The following is a 15,841-nucleotide window of genomic DNA, read 5'->3' on the forward strand; positions in this document are numbered from 1 at the left end:
GAGGGCTGTTTGTGTGTGTGTGTGTGTGTAAAGAGGGCTGTGTGTGTGTGTGTGTGTGTGTGTGTGTGTGTGTGTGTGTGTGTGTGTGTGTGTGTGTGTGTGTGTGTGTGTGTGTGTGTGTGTGTGTGTGTGTGTGTGTGTGTGTGTGTGTAAAGAGGGCTTGTGTATGTATGTATGTAAAGAGGGCTGTTGTGTGTGTGTGTGTGTGTATATTATAATAGAGAGCGCGAGGTGTGTGTGTGTGTGTGTGTGTGTGTGTGTGTGTGTGTGTGTGTGTGTAGAGAGAGAGAGAGAGAGATTGTATTCACCATTTTATTTTAATCAACAAGTACAGTAAAAGCATAAAAGAAAATGTAGAAGCGATAAAAACATTAAATCAATACGACTAGGAATGTCACAGTTATGATAAAAAGCATACCCTTAGCCTATAATGGTAATAATCTCCTCAGATCAGGGACTTATTGGCCAGTAATGCCCTCTTCTTTGGGGATTATTCCTTTATTATGCCCCGCAGCATTTCCATTTTCTGTATCTTGTTTCTGCTTCCTTACTGACTGGGGCGTTTGAGTAATATATCCCTGTTGGCTGTAAAATGAGGTGTATCTTATCAATATATCAATATCGTACCAATATATGTTGTCATTCTGCTTCCTTCATGTATACTTCACTATTTCCCCCCCCCCACCCCCCATATATATAGTACTTGATATCAAATGAATTGTGTTCGACACATGGTTGGTGCATTCAGTTTTTTCCAAAGGAATCACATATGAATAATATGTATTTCCTGATCACCCTGGCAGTGGGCACCATTGGGTTAATCCCTTCTCACTCTAGGTAGGACAGGAAGTAGACTTTTGCAGGTAGGCCATATAAGGCCCCTCCCTCTACCTTAGTCTTTTTCCTGTCCTCACAGCTAGGAGTAGGATTTGTTATTTTCTAACAGGGCTCACCTACTGCACCTTGTGCAAATAGCCAGGGTCTCAGCCTCTCTGCCCTGAAGCTCCGCGATGCGCCTACGGGTGGCGAGACGGAGACCCCTTAGAGTCGGGGGAGCCCCTGTTGGGGGGGGGGGGGGGGAACAGCTGCAGCCGCGCAGGACCGATCAAAGGCGCACAGCAGCTGCAGCTGGGAGCCGTGGAGGCCCAGACTCACCGCATAAGCGTATGGTACGCTGCGGTAAAGTACCCAGCAGCCCGCTACAGGCGGAGGGGGGAGCAGCCATAGCTGCGAGCAGAGGAGGCTCAATTGACCGCACTAGCGTATGGAACGCGGCGGTGAACTACCCCAGTAATTCTGCTGCGAACCGAAGGAGGTTAATATTGACCGCATGTGTATCTGAGATACTGCGGAAAAAGGGGTACAGTGCAGGTGGCCGCTCGGGAGCGTGCGCGACACGGCACGCCGGCAAATGCGTACAGACACGCGAGCCGTGCACGAGCACTTGATGACGTCAGATAAGCGACGACCACACGGTGTATGTGTGAGTGAAAGCTGCAGCATGGAACGCTCAGCAGGGAGAAGCCAAGTGCTGGATTCAAAAATGGAAACACCCAAACTTCAGTTCCCAAGACTAGGTGAGTCCTTAGTTTTAGTTCTGCATGGGAAAGAGAGATGGTATATGTACATTAGGGTGTATGTTTAGTATTTATTTTGTTTTTATAAATTAGTTCGGTGGTTACCCTCCCAGAAGCAGGATCTTCAAAGGGACGGGGGGGAATCCCTGCAACATAAATGAAAGGTTGCTAAGAAAACTAAATGGTGTTCAGCTTGTGAGAAACCAGCCCTAATAGGGAAGTAATTATGTGAAGATTGTCTTAAGACACCTGCAGGTGATACCAATGAACAAATGAGCATTTCTTTATTGATGAAGGAGGCTGTTAAACAGAGAGTTGATGCGGCAGTACAGCAAGCTGTTAACCCTGCGCAGGAAGATCTAGATCCCAGACCAGTCTGGATAAGGGGAAAAGTTTTTCATCATATGGGTCTGAAATTGATTGTTTTTATGTGTCAGAGAGTGAAATGGATTCATCAGATCAAGATATTCAGGAAGGAATCTGAATTTGATGTAGAAAGGGTGGATCCACTCATCAAAGCCATGATACAGGTTTGGAACTGGAAGACATTGAGGAGTTAACCCACAAAAAAGATAAAAATTTGGGGGCGAGACAAAAAGTGTCCTGGCTGCCTCAAGAGTTTAGGCTAAGCAGGCTGCTACTGCTGCTGCTACTGCTGCTACTGCTGCTACTACTGCTACTACTACTACTATTATTGCTACTGCTGCTACTGCGGCTACTACTGCTAGTACTGCGGCTGCTTTAAAAAGGTAGAGTCTTTACTATCCATCAAGTAGTTAAGGACCTCATTCAGGTGGAGTTGGCGCAACCAGACGCCAGAGTATTTACGCCTAAAAGGTTTGGGAAGATGTATCCATTCCCACAAGAGGAGGTAACATTTTGGGATGTCAGCCCAAAGGTGGATACTGCTATTTCCAGAATAGTAGAGAAGACCCCAATTCCAATAAGGAACTTGCGTCATTGGAGGACGCTATGGATAGGAAGAAGATACGTATGGAAGAAAACATACGTTACCGCAGGAACATCCTCATACCTGCCATAATTGCCAACATTGAAGAAGCAATACACAAAGGTGGGGAAAGAAGTGCTATTCTTAAGCACTGTCCGAAGTAAAATGAGCAGCAAAATCTATGGTGCTGGCGGTATCAGCAAGAAGGGCTTTATGGCTCAGACAGTGGATGGCTGACACAGCATCAAAGAACAACTTGTGTGGATTACCATTGAAGGTGAGTTCCTCTTCGGTAACAAACTGGATGCAATAATAACAAAAGCATCAGGAGGTAAGAGCATTTTTTACCTCAAGAAAGCAGAAGATTCGGTTTCCAACAGGCTAATAGAAACCAATATAAGGAAGCAAAGGCATATAGACCTGGCAGGTCATCTCCAAGACAAACAACATGGAGGGACGGGCAGGACCGGCTTTTTTTTTTTTTTTTTTGTGACAGTTGCCAGTAGGAGGGCGACTGAAGCAGTTTTTCTGCAACATGGGCCCAAACGATACAGGACAATTGGGTATTACAGACCATTCATCAGGGGTACAGTATAGAATTTAGAGAGATGCCAAGAAGAAATATGTTCTTAATAACATGGATACAGTCCAAGGAAAAAAGAAGGCAGAATAATTCGGCTTTAAAGAAATTATTACAAGCAGAAGTAATAAAGAAGGTACCTCAGGAAGAGGAAGTGAAATTTATTCCAGAATTTTTCTAGTAAGGAAACCTACAAGGGAGTACAGAGCAATTCTAAACCTAAGAAGTGTGAACATGATTATTCAAGAGCTACAACCAGGAGACTGGATGGTGGCAATAAGACTTAGAAGATGCTTATCTACAGGTGCCCATAACAAAGGGACACCAAAGATGCCTAAGGTTTACAGTAATCAAGATCATTATCAGTACACAGCACTGCCATTTGGTCTGGCGACTTCCCCAAGGACGTTTATAAAGGTTCTAGCCCCTCTAGTGGCAGAAATGAGAAGAGGGGTAGATATATACCCATACCTGGACGACATCTGGGTAAAATCAGGGAGTCTGGAGAAACTCCAACAAGACCAGAAGATGGTATAACCTTTCTGGAACACCACAGTTGGTTAATAAACAGAAACAAGAGCCATCTCATGCCACTCAGCTGTTAAGATTTCTGGGGGTAGAATTTGATACAGCAAAAGGAGAAGTGAGACTACCAGACGCAAAGAGGCAAGACATAGCCATGCAACAAAGAAGCACAGGAAAGCTACCAGGACTTCAGCAGAAGAATGCATGAAGCTCCTAGGGAAATTCGCTTCAACATTAACCGGCAGAAAATGGGCAGCAATACATATGAGACCAAGAATCTTGTTACACCCACACACAAAACAAGAATTAAAGTGGTGGGAAGATACCCGAAACCTGGGAAAAGGACAAACACTACACCCAGTGCACTGGGTAAGAATTACAAGTCAATGGCACTGTGGCTTAGTTGGTTAAAGCGGCTGTCTTGTAAACAGGAGATCCTGAGTTCAGATCACAGCAATGCCTTGTCTTAGTCCCATGCACGTTTCTTAAACAGATGCGAGCAACACAGGTCGGGGTGCCCAGATGGGAGAAACATTGGTGCAAGGAACCTGGACAAACCAGGAAAAGCATCTTCCATCAAAGCTGCTGGAATTAAAAGCAGTACAAGGGCCTTAGAAACTTTCCAAGACCATATAAGAGGTGGCTGTATAAAAATAGAATCAAACAACAGGTCAGTTGTCAAGTATATAGCCGATTAAGGAGGAACCAGGAGCAGAAAGCTGATGAACCTCACAGCAGAAATCCTCTTTTGGGCAGAGTGCCAAAATTACAAAAATTACAGCCATACATATCCCAGGACTAGAAAATGTCACAGCACACTTTCTAAGTCGGAGCATCATACACCCAGGAGATGGGGCATTATAGCCACAGGTGTTTCAAGAACTGGTAGAGCGATGGGGTCAGCCAGACATAGATCTCATGGCGACACACCAAAACCGCAAGGTAAGGAACTACTGTGCCAGACAGTTTCATCCAAGCGCACAGGGTACAGATGCTCTCAGTTTCAAATGGCACTTCAAGTTGGTATACCTGTTCCCTCTAATTCCCTTAATTCCGGAAACAATCAGGAAAACAGGGAAGACCAAGCAGAGGTGATATTCATAGCACCCTACTGGCCAAGAAGGCTTTGGTTCACACACTTGGTAAATATGGCAGTAGATACACCATGGCACATACCAGATCGCAAAGGTTTGATGCGACAGGGGTCAATATGTCATCCGAATGCCAAACAATGGGCTTGACGGCATGGCAATTGAGCAGGAAACATTGAGACTGAAAGGTTGTTCCGACAAAACAATCCAAACCCTTTTACAAGCAAGGGAAAGTTCCACATCGAAAGTATACCATAGAATCTGGCTTTGCTTTCGCGATTGGGGTGAAAAGGGAAAACAGAAGTCCTTTCACCTAGAATTGTATCAATTGTGGAGTTCCTGCAAAAAGGATTTGAGAAAGGTCTCAGTCTCAGCTCGTTGAAAGTACAGGTGTCTGCACTATCAGCCTTGTTGGAAAGAAATCTGGCAATGGAAAGATTGATCATCAGATTCTTTCAGGCAGTTAAAGGTTAAGGCCTCAAATCAAGAACAGGGTACCTACAGGGGACTGGTCCCTAGTATTGGATGTACTAACAGCAGCTCCGTTTGAACCTATACAGGAGATAGGCTTGAAATGGTTATCATGGGAAATGGCGTTTTGATAGCAATCACCTTAGCAAGGAGAGTGGGAGAACTACAGGCTCTATCAGCCAAGGAATCATTCCTAGTCATACATCAAGACAAGGCAGTTCTCAGTCCAGTACATCAATTCCTGCAAAAAGTTGTATCACAGTTCCACATGAATCAAGAAATTGTGATTCCGACATTCTGTCCAGATCCAAAGAATAAGAAAGAAGAAAGACTACACAAGTTAGAGGTGGTAAGATGTCTAAAAGTGTACCTGGAAGGATGCGAGATATCAGAAAGTCAATTCCAGAGGGACCGAAGAAAGGTCAAGAAGCTTCAAAGACAACAATTTCCCAGTGGATAGTGTCTTGTATTAAAAGGCTTATGAAAGCAAAGGACAAGATAAACCTTTGAACATTAAAGCTCATTCTACAAGGGCCATGTCTACTTCATGGGCATTTAAAGCCCAGGATACACCAGGACAGATTTGCATAGCGGCAGTCTGGTCCTCATTCAATACATTCTTGAAATACTACAGACTAGACGTACAATCATCAGCTGACGCAAGCTTTGGGCGTAGAGTGTTAGGAACTGTAGTAAAATAAAGTGTAAAGTGTATTAATAAAGGTCAAACTGATAAGGCATTAAACTGGTGTTGTCTATTCTGATGTATCCCTCCCTAAAATTTGCACTGCTTGGGTATGTCCCAATGGTGCCCACTGCCAGGGTGATCAGGAAAGGAGAAAATTTAAAACAACTTACCGTAATTTTCTTTTCCTGGAACCATGGCAGTGGGCACATAGTTACCCTCCCTATGTATGTCTAATGCCTATCAGTTATATATTTCAGCTATGGAAGAATCGTAAGACTAAGGTGCAGGTAGAGGGAGGGGCCTTATATGGCCTACCTGCAAAAGTCTACTTCCTGTCCTACCTAGAGTGAGAAGGGATTAACCCAATGGTGCCCACTGCCATGGTTCCAGGAAAAGAAAATTACGGTAAGTTGTTTAAATTTTCTCCTTTCTCTAGCGTCCCTTCATGACAATGGGGTATTAGGCCACTCCTAGTTGAAGGCAGGACACAGGTCTGCTGATGTAAACGTGCTATAAAAAGTGTCCCTTGTCTCCTATTGATTCAGTTGTCTGCGTCCTGCCCCCTTAGGAGATGACCCTATCTATGCTACAGGTTTTTTTTTTTTTCGTTCATTGGCTTTGAGCCACCCTGTCCTCACTCCGATATCGGGACGCCCCTAAACACTGTTGTGGGAGTATAATATGTACACAAACTTACCTGAGCATTGAGGGAGGCAATCGGATTGCGTGAGGAAGCAACGTTCTAGCAGCGTTCCCATGCCAGGTGCTTCCCCCATAATGAATGACCTGGAAGAAGCGAAGCCCGATTCCTGTGACAGATACGCAACGTTCTGGCCATCGGCAGGTGGGGAGGAGTAAAGCCTGGGACACGGATAGCAGAAACGCCACGTTTCGGTTGGTGGTTCTGATTACAAACTTAACACTCCCTGGGGAATAACCTTTTACATACAGGTTAATTACTAAGGCTGTATTTTCAGTTGTATGCAGGGTAGATGTAGGGATTGCTCATGGCTTTTCTTTGGGTGCAAGGCTGAATTATTATTATTATTATTAGGTAAAGATTCATCCACAAGAACCAAACATGTTGTGCAAAACGTAAGTATAATAGTTGCCTGCATTGCAATGATAAATGGACGCCTGATTCCTCATACACTGTCAAACGTGCATTAGGAAAGTTGCCTCGGAGGGTGCACCCTTTCAAATGTTACATGGTTTAAATCGTCCATGATGGAAACATTTGTCTGCCAGAATTTAAGTCAAATCGCCTGCTATAAGACACAAACAAGATTGGCCTCCAGAATTAGATTCTGACTTTTCTGTGTAGGGTTACCCAATGCATCTGATGTCTTTGGTCACTCATCCTCAGATAAAGGATAATTTAAGAAGGAACAGCCCAATGTTAATCTTGAAGGAATTGGCCGGTGAAGATATTTTTTACCGTTTGTATAGACGGGGAAAAGAACACGGTCCCGTTGGGAAGGTTGTTCTGGGTGAAGAAAAGAATCGGAACCCTCCTCGTTCATAATGTAATAACTGAACTGGTTAACAATTAATGGGGGGGGGGGGCAGTGAAAGGAAGAACAATATTCTTAAGAGATTGCAGAAGATGTATCCATTTGACAATGAAGTTAAAGATGCGTGCTAACAGCTGCCTATGGCGTATGCTGCTATAGACAGACTAACCAGACATACTTATATCTCACTAGAAGACGCCTCCGCCTTTAGGAATCCAGTTGAGAAGAGAATTGAAAGCCTCCAAAAAAAATCATTTAAATTAAAAAAAAAAAAAACACTTGGAACCGCATTCAGCAACAACTTGTTGATCACGTACCATGAAGATTTGTTTTCCAAAGACGTCAAGATGCAATCGGTCAGGTACTTCCAGGAGGAAAATACTTGAAGATTGCATGATATTTTCAGAACCATTGCATTTCCTTGGGAATGCTTCATTAGACGACAAGGTTCATCAGCACTATCCGTAGCAGCTAGAAGGGCCTTGTTTTTGAAGCCTGGCTCGCCTGATGTTTCATCTAAAACAAGCTAATCTCCGTTTCCATCTGATGAGGTCATTTGTTTGGCTCAGAACTTAAGGCAATTATCACTGGGGGGTAAAAACGCTTTTTTTTTTTTTTTTTTTAACTACAAAATCTTTTGGGCAACCTAGATTTCTGATCTGAGACGGTACATCATCTTCAGAAATATCAAGACGATCTAGACAAAAGTAAGGGCATGGATGTCCTGGTCCCAAGATTGCTAATTACAGAGAAATAGAGGGCCCCATCTGAAGACGTTATGAGATATAGGTATATATCTATCATGGAGGCACAAGGAGTCTACAAGCAGGAAAATAAGTCTCCAAAAAATTGAGTGAAATGGTTAGAACAAAGTGTTCCTGCACTTTCTGTAATACTGGGGTGGGAAAGTGTCTCGGCAGGTTATTGGAGTAAGAACAAAATACTGTAGATTATGGACATTGGTTTCCTTAATTCATACATTTTTCAACAAATAATGCAAAAGTGGGATTAGCCACAAGGTGCAGGTTTAAAGGTGGCTTTCGTGGATATCCTAGCAACACCTGGGAGCTTACCAATGATATAGATTCTTCCACCTTTTCCACTGATTCCAAGGGTAATCCAAAGAATCAAGTCGAAGAAAGCAAATGTAATTCTAATACCTCGATCATGGCCTAGGATATAATAAATGTTAAATAAATGTCCATAGACCATCCGTGGCGTCTTCTAATAAACCCAGATCTGCTTTATGAAGGATGTGTATTACCTATCCGAACCTAAAGATGTCAGTGCTGTGTTTTTACAGAAACTAGTTCCAACAAACGAACGTATACAAGCATTTAATAAAGCAGTGACCAAGGATTAGAGTCCCATCTTTACCATGGTCTTTCATCTTGGTCCCAGAAGCCCTCAAATTAGCTCCTTTTGAACCATTGGAGTTAATATCCATGAAGTGATCCTCACTAAAATGACTTTTATTTAATTATTATTTTTTTTAGCAGTGAGTTACTCAGCAGGAAACGTCAGCGAGCTAAGCGCATTATCGTGTGAGTGGCAGGAACAAGCCCCACCTTCCACACTCCAGTAGTATCACCATTTAACTTGTATCAAGATGCAGAAAGATTACTTGGAAGAAAGTCGTGCTCGTTGTAGGAGCATTCAAAATATATGTGGAAAGAAGTGGAACAAGGAAGTCAAAATGTCCACTTTTCAGGTCTAAGAAGGTTGTTCAGCTTCAACAGCCACGATAGCCAGATGGATTAGGGCAAAAATGTAGAGAGACTACCGAATTATACATAACGGTGCTCCAATGAGGGAGAAACTATTCCAATAGAGCAATGGCACCTTCCTGAGAAGAGAAGCAACAGGCAACTTTAGAGTGGTTCTGCAAAGCTCAATACATTTGCCAAACATTGCGGAGTGGATGTACTGGCATCAGCAAATACTAGCTGTGGAGGAAATAATTTTCTCCCACCCGGTTTCATTTGGGACTGCTTTGGGGACGTCACCATTATTATGCACGGCCATGGAGGAACGCTGGAGAAAATGGAGCGTTTTCTCACCAATATATTCGTTTCTCTCAGACCGTCTATGACCGCGCATGCAGTGTTTCCGCCCCTGTGATATTCTTCTTTTCTCTTTTGATCTGCTGCACTTTATTTTCCTGATTTTTGTTTTCTATAAGCTTGGCTGGACCAGACAACGGACATACCAGGCACATTTTCTACAGCACCTTTACATCAGCTGCCCTCTGTCCTACCTCCAGCTGGGGGTGGTCTAATGCCGTATTGTCACGTAGAGACTGAGAAATTAAATTATAAGTAAGAACAAATGTATCTTTTTTTTTTTTCATATATTGATTTCTGCATCATAGCCCAACACTACAAGCGCAGACATAATAACTTTTATACGATCTCAAAGAGATGTGAGCTCTTGAAAAATTGGCTTCCACTTCACAGGTGAGACCATCAATCAACGTTTTCAGTGCCAGAGGTCAGGCGCCCCCGGACGTCTGGCAAATGCCGTCACATAACCGCCTCCCGGCCATGTGGAAGGGGCTCCACTTCTGTTTCGATCGGGGTGACCGCTCCATTGGAGAGGTGTGCCTGATCAGCCGCTGGAAATGAGCATTGTTCCATGCTGTGCCTAGTACAGATGCAAGCGTTCGTTATGGCCCAGATTCTGAGGAAATCTGTGAGCTTGTCAGTACAGTCCATAGACGCTGTAATCGCCCATCGGATTAACATAGCGGGGGTCCATTTTAGTAGGACCAGTGGAGTGTCTGTGAGATGCTCATGGATTTGCCTCAGACGCTGGGCCAGAACCGACGGTTTCATCTGTACATCAATAGGGACTCCGGTAAAGCTTCACCATGGTCGCATAATAACTTAGAAAAATGGTTTTTAAATACTTGTCAGATTTGGATAAAAAGGTATCAGTCACCCAGATGTTACCAGGTCAGGGCCATTAGTACACTTTGTCCTGGGAAGGATTGTCCCTTTTAAGTAAGCCACGTTCCTCCACATCTGATCAATGTCACATGTGCAGCGAAGGAATGCATCGGTGATAATACTGTACACCCAGGTTAGTACGCAGACCAGGATCCCCATCACTGTGTCACGCCCTGTACCAGAGCGGGTTTGTTAGCAGAATTTGCGCATTGTCTCCGTTGTGTTCACCGCGTTGTATTTGTCTCCGCAGCGCTGGGGTGGGACGGACAGGCACTTTCGTAGTAATAGATGCCATGCTGGACATGATGAATTCAGAGAAGAAGGTCGACGTTTACGGGTTTGTGAGCCGGATCCGAGCTCAGCGCTGTCAGATGGTACAAACAGATGTGAGTAGAGAAATGGAATCGGCCATGCTTTTAATAATCGCTTTCTGGGAGGCTTAACCAGGACAGGTAACATGAGTGAACAATATATTACCCACCAGTAGAGGGGGCTGTTCAGGAAATGTACGGTGCCATACTTTATTTCAGTGGCTTTCAACCTGTGTCCTGTGGAAAACAAATTACTAGTGGTCATTATTTTACCTTAATTTTAACAAAAATGCCAAGGTTTTTCATTTTATAATTTGGTTGTACTGCAGTGGCATGAATTGTATGTAATGTAGAACACAGGTTTTGTTTTATAAATAAGCCCCGCCATAGCAATAGAAATTTTCCATACGTAGAGTAAGTGTACTAGGGTTCCACAATGTCACAATATATTTTTAAGGGGTTCCACAATGTCACAATATATATTTGGGGTGCTCTGCCATTGGTATCAGGGGAGATGCGCGAATGTCTTCAGATTGGCTTTACTATATTTTGGGCGTGTTGTTCTTCTCCCTTTTCTCGTTTTCGCTCGCTATTTGTGGCAGTTCACATAGCTCAGAATTGTGCCACTTTCTACCAGAACGTAGTGAAGATGATGGCAGTATTTAACGTGGCAGGGGCCCTGGCACATTGGCTTTTAATGCTTGGCACCGTTGTTGGAAGATCCTGGCTAGTTTTTGCACCTGTTTTTGTGAAAGAACTGCCACGTTTTTCCTGGTTGGCGAACGTCGCACATCTCTACGTCAAAGGTTGAGGGGACCAGTGCAGGTTTCCTACAGACTTGTGCAATGCACGCCCGGACCACAGTGTGCCGGGGTCGTTGTTACATTAGGACTTGAGGTCGGTCGCTTTCTTTGTGCAGTTTGTATTCGCGTTTCATTAGTGTAACAGGGTTTTCCTTGTGATTCAGATGCAGTACGTGTTCATTTACCAAGCGCTGCTGGAACATTATCTGTACGGAGACACAGAGCTGGAAGTTACGTCTCTGGAAACCCACTTACAGAAGTTATACAATAAATTGTCTGGGACCAGCAGCAATGGTCTGGAGGAGGAGTTTAAGGTAATTACTGGCATGGGGGGGAAACGTCCATAGCATGTTTAACACATCCTTCCATGCACCTCTGAGTTGGGTTAAGGAAGGTCCGGCCACCTCTATGCTCTGGCGGGCAGCAGTAACATGATCGTCATGCTGATCAGTTCGTTTTCAGGCAGATGTGAGAACAAACTCCTGAGGATGACCTTTCCATGTTCTCCGACGGTTACAGTATGCCAGGCTCTTTATACAACTAGATGTTATTTGTTTGTTCTTTATACCTCTGGGAAACGGCAAAGTGACCTGGCAGGTTTAATGTATTTTCTGTGCCTAATCCTTGAGTAGTGGTCTGTTACAGCGGGGCATCTGCACATGTTAGGGGTTAAAAACATGGGGGATTTGATTTAATGAATCAAATTCATTGTTCTTTCTTTGTGAACATTGCTACTGGGTGTATAAACTCCGCCATCCCAAGGAAAGAGCAGGTGAGGTGGTGAGGAGATATTTTTTTTTTTTTTTTACAAAAACCTCATTGATCAGCCTCATGTTGCAGCTATTGTGAAAAACTGTTACTTCCAAATCCATTGGATGAGACAAATTAAAGCGTTTCTCTCCAAAATCAATCTACAGATAGCAGCACTGGCTGTGGTCCTCTCCAGACTGGATGTGACAAATTCTCTGCTGATGGGTCTCCAAAAATATAAGATCAAAGCCCTGCCACAGATACAAAACGCCACAGGCCGTCTCAGCTGGCAGGGCAAGGCGAGACCGCATCGCACCAGTATTACAAAATCTGCACTGGCTCATAAGCACAAAGCGTTCATTTTAAGATCTTGACACTCACCTTTAAGGCTATCCGTGGACTAGCACACCCCCCAATTGGGCTCTCAGATCTGCCATCGCCCCTCAACTGATTGAGCTTCAGTTTAAGGTCGATAAAGCGGTGGGAGAGTTTTTCAGGAGCCGCCCTGAGACTAGAATAAGCTCCTCGCTGCTCTAAGAAATCAGGAGGCTTTACTTGCATTCAGAAAGGAATTAATAACCTTCCTTTTAAAAACAAATCATTACAAACAGACCCATGATACCCTGGCAGCCAGATCTCCCGCTCCCATTCATGTTTCCTGCCCTTTGTTGGTCTTCCTCGTCGTTCCCCTGTATGTTTTCTGTAGGTCCCGGTGATAGGCCTGGGATGGGTGTCCTCCCTAATTTCCTACACCCGCTCTAGTACTGCGGTTTCTTGCGCATAAATATATTTAAAGCCCAGCACAAGCCATACGTTCTAGTAATATTGAGGTTACAACGTATCAAGATCAGAGTAGGCAGATATAGTCTCTTAGTTAGAGGGGTATTGCTAGAAATGTGTTGTGCTTTAAGAGGTAACAGAAAATAAAGTAACATGAATTATCCTGATTTACAAAAGTGTGCAGGAAACGTAAAGGGCTGCTGTGAGCAAATGAACTGAATTAGTGGATGGTCAAATCCCCTCACGCTGTGCGCGCGCGCGATCCCCTCACGCTGTGCGCGCGAGCGCGATCCCCTCACGCTGTGCGCGCGCGCGATCCCCTCACGCTGTGCGTGCGCGATCCCCTCACGCTGTGCGCGCGTGCGCACACGCTCTCCCAAGCTTTGTGCTCGAGGAGACACTGGAGCTATACTTTCCTGCTCGGAACAGGGTCACGTGACCCTGCTCTGACAAATGGGAAGTGAGAGGGCGTGTTCTGCTCTCCTGTCACAGACACACAACACAAACACTGACTTCAGCAGAGAGAAGTGGAAAGGAGGGGGGGGGGGCAAATGGACTCTGGGGAGGGGGGGGGGGCAAATGGACTCTGGGGAGGGTGGGGGCAAACGGACTCTGGGGAGGGGGGCAAACGGACTCTGGGGAGGGGGGGCAAACGGAATCGGGAGGTGGGCAAACGGACAGAGGGGGGCAAACGGAGTGCTGCTGTGTGGGGGTGAGAAAAGGGGGGAGAAGGGAGAGAGAGAAAAGGGGGGAGAAGGGAGAGAGAGAGGGGGGAGAAGGGAGAGAGAGGGGGGAGAAGGGAGAGAGAGGGGGGAGAAGGGAGAGAGAGAGGGGGGGAGAAGGGAGAGAGAGAGGGGGGGAGAAGGGAGAGAGAGAGGGGGGGGGAGAAGGGAGAGAGAGAGGGGGGGGGAGAAGGGAGAGAGAGAGGGGGGGAGAAGGGAGAGAGAGGGGGGGGGAGAAGGGAGAGAGGGGGGGGAGAAGGGAGAGAGGGGGGGGAGAAGGGAGAGAGGGGGGGGAGAAGGGAGAGAGGGGGGGGAAGAAGGGAGAGAGAGGGGGGGGGAGAAGGGAGAGAGAGGGGGGGGGAGAAGGGAGAGGGGGGGGGAGAAGGGAGAGGGGGGGGAGAAGGGAGGAGACGGGAGAGGGGGGGGAGACGGGAGAGAGGGGGGGGAGAGGGGGGGAGAAGGGAGAGAGCGAGGGGGAGAAGCGAGAAAGAGAGGGGGGAGAAGAGAGAGAGGGGGGGAGAAGCGAGAGAGGGGGGGGAGAAGCGAGAGAGAGAGAGGGGAGAAGCGAGAGGGGGGAGAGAAGGGAGAGAGAGGGGAGAAGGGAAAGAGGGGAGAGAGGGAGAGGGGGGAAATGCGCTCTCCCAAGCTTTGTGCTCGAGGAGACACTGGAGCTATACTTTCATGCTCGGAGCAGGGTCACGTGACCCTGCTCTGACAAATGGGAAGTGAGAGGGCGTGTTCTGCTCTCCTGTCACAGACACACACAACACAAACACTGAATTCAGCAGAGAGAAGTGGACAGGAGGGGGGGGGCAAATGGACTCTGGGGAGGGGGGGGGGCAAATGGACTCTGGGGAGGGGGGGGCAAACGGACAGAGGGGGGCAAACGGAGTGCTGCTGTGTGGGGGTGAGAAAAGGGGGGAGAAGGGAGAGAGAAAAGGGGGGAGAAGGGAGAGAGGGGGAGAAGGGAGAGAGGGGGAGAAGGGAGAGAGAGAGGGGGGAGAAGGGAGAGAGAGAGGGGGGGAGAAGGGAGAGAGAGAGGGGGGAAAAGGGGGAGAGAGAGGGGGGGAAAAGGGAGAGAGAGGGGGGGGAGAAGGGAGAGAGGGGGGGGAAGAAGGGATAGAGAGGGGGGGGAGATGGGAGGAGGGGGGGGGAGATGGGAGGAGGGGGGGGGAGATGGGAGGAGGGGGGGGGAGAAGGGAGAGGGGGGGGAGAAGGGAGAGGGGGGGGAGAAGGGAGAGGGGGGGGTAGACGGGAGAGAGGGGGGGAGACGGGAGAGAGGGGGGGAGAAGGGATAGAGAGGGGGGGGAGATGGGAGGAGGGGGGGGGGAGAAGGGAGAGGGGGGGGAGACGGGAGAGGGGGGGGAGACGGGAGAGGGGGGGGAGACGGGAGAGGGGGGGAGACGGGAGAGAGGGGGGGGAGAGAGGGGGGAGGAGGGAGAGAGAGGGGGGAGGAGGGAGAGAGAGGGGGGAGGAGGGAGAGAGAGAGGGGAGGAGGGAGAGAGGGGGAGAAGGGAGAGAGAGAGAGGGGGAGAAGCGAGAGAGAGAGAGGGGGAGAAGAGAGAGAGAGAGAGAGAGGAGAAGCGAGAGGGGGGAGAGAGGGGGGAGAAGGGAAAGAGGGGAGAGAGAGAGGGAGAGGGGGGAAAGAGAGAGAGAGGGGGGGGAGAAGGGAGAGAGAGGGGGGGGGAGAAGGGAGAGAGAGGGGGGGAGAAGGGAGAGAGAGGGGGGGGGAGAAGGGAGAGAGAGGGGGGAGAGAAGGGGGGAGGGAAGGGAGAGAGAGAAGGGGGGAGGGAGGGAGGGGAGAGAATGCAAAGGGGGAGAGAGGGGGAATGTCCGGGAGAGATGACCCTGCTCTGACAAATGGGAAGTGAGAGGGCGTGTTCTGCTCTCCTGTCACAGACACACACAACACAAACACTGAATTCAGCAGAGAGAAGTGGAAAGGAGGGGGGGGGGGGGGGCAAACGGACTCTGGGGAGGGGGGGGCAAACGGACTCTGGGGAGGGGGGGGCAAACGGACTCTGGGGAGGGGGGGCAAACGGACTCTGGGGAGGGGGGGGGGCAAACGGACTCGGGAGGGGGGGAGAAGGGAGAGAGAGGGGGGGGAGAAGGAAGAGAGAGGGGGGAGAAGG

General features: G+C 47.4%; 1 protein-coding gene across 5 annotated transcripts in view; it reads left to right on the forward strand.

The window, feature by feature from the left end:
• Positions 1 to 15,841, forward strand: part of PTPRA (protein tyrosine phosphatase receptor type A) — a 208,324-nt gene that overhangs the window by 166,429 nt on the left and 26,054 nt on the right. For all 5 annotated transcript variants that reach the window (XM_075572537.1, XM_075572565.1, XM_075572555.1 and 2 more), the window contains 2 exons: positions 10,594 to 10,729; positions 11,622 to 11,771. In XM_075572537.1, the coding sequence (XP_075428652.1) occupies positions 10,594 to 10,729; positions 11,622 to 11,771 (286 nt within the window). The remainder of the gene's footprint in view (positions 1 to 10,593; positions 10,730 to 11,621; positions 11,772 to 15,841) is intronic.

The sequence above is a fragment of the Ascaphus truei genome, chromosome 1, assembly GCF_040206685.1.
Source record: "Ascaphus truei isolate aAscTru1 chromosome 1, aAscTru1.hap1, whole genome shotgun sequence".
NCBI classification, from domain to species: domain Eukaryota; kingdom Metazoa; phylum Chordata; class Amphibia; order Anura; family Ascaphidae; genus Ascaphus; species Ascaphus truei.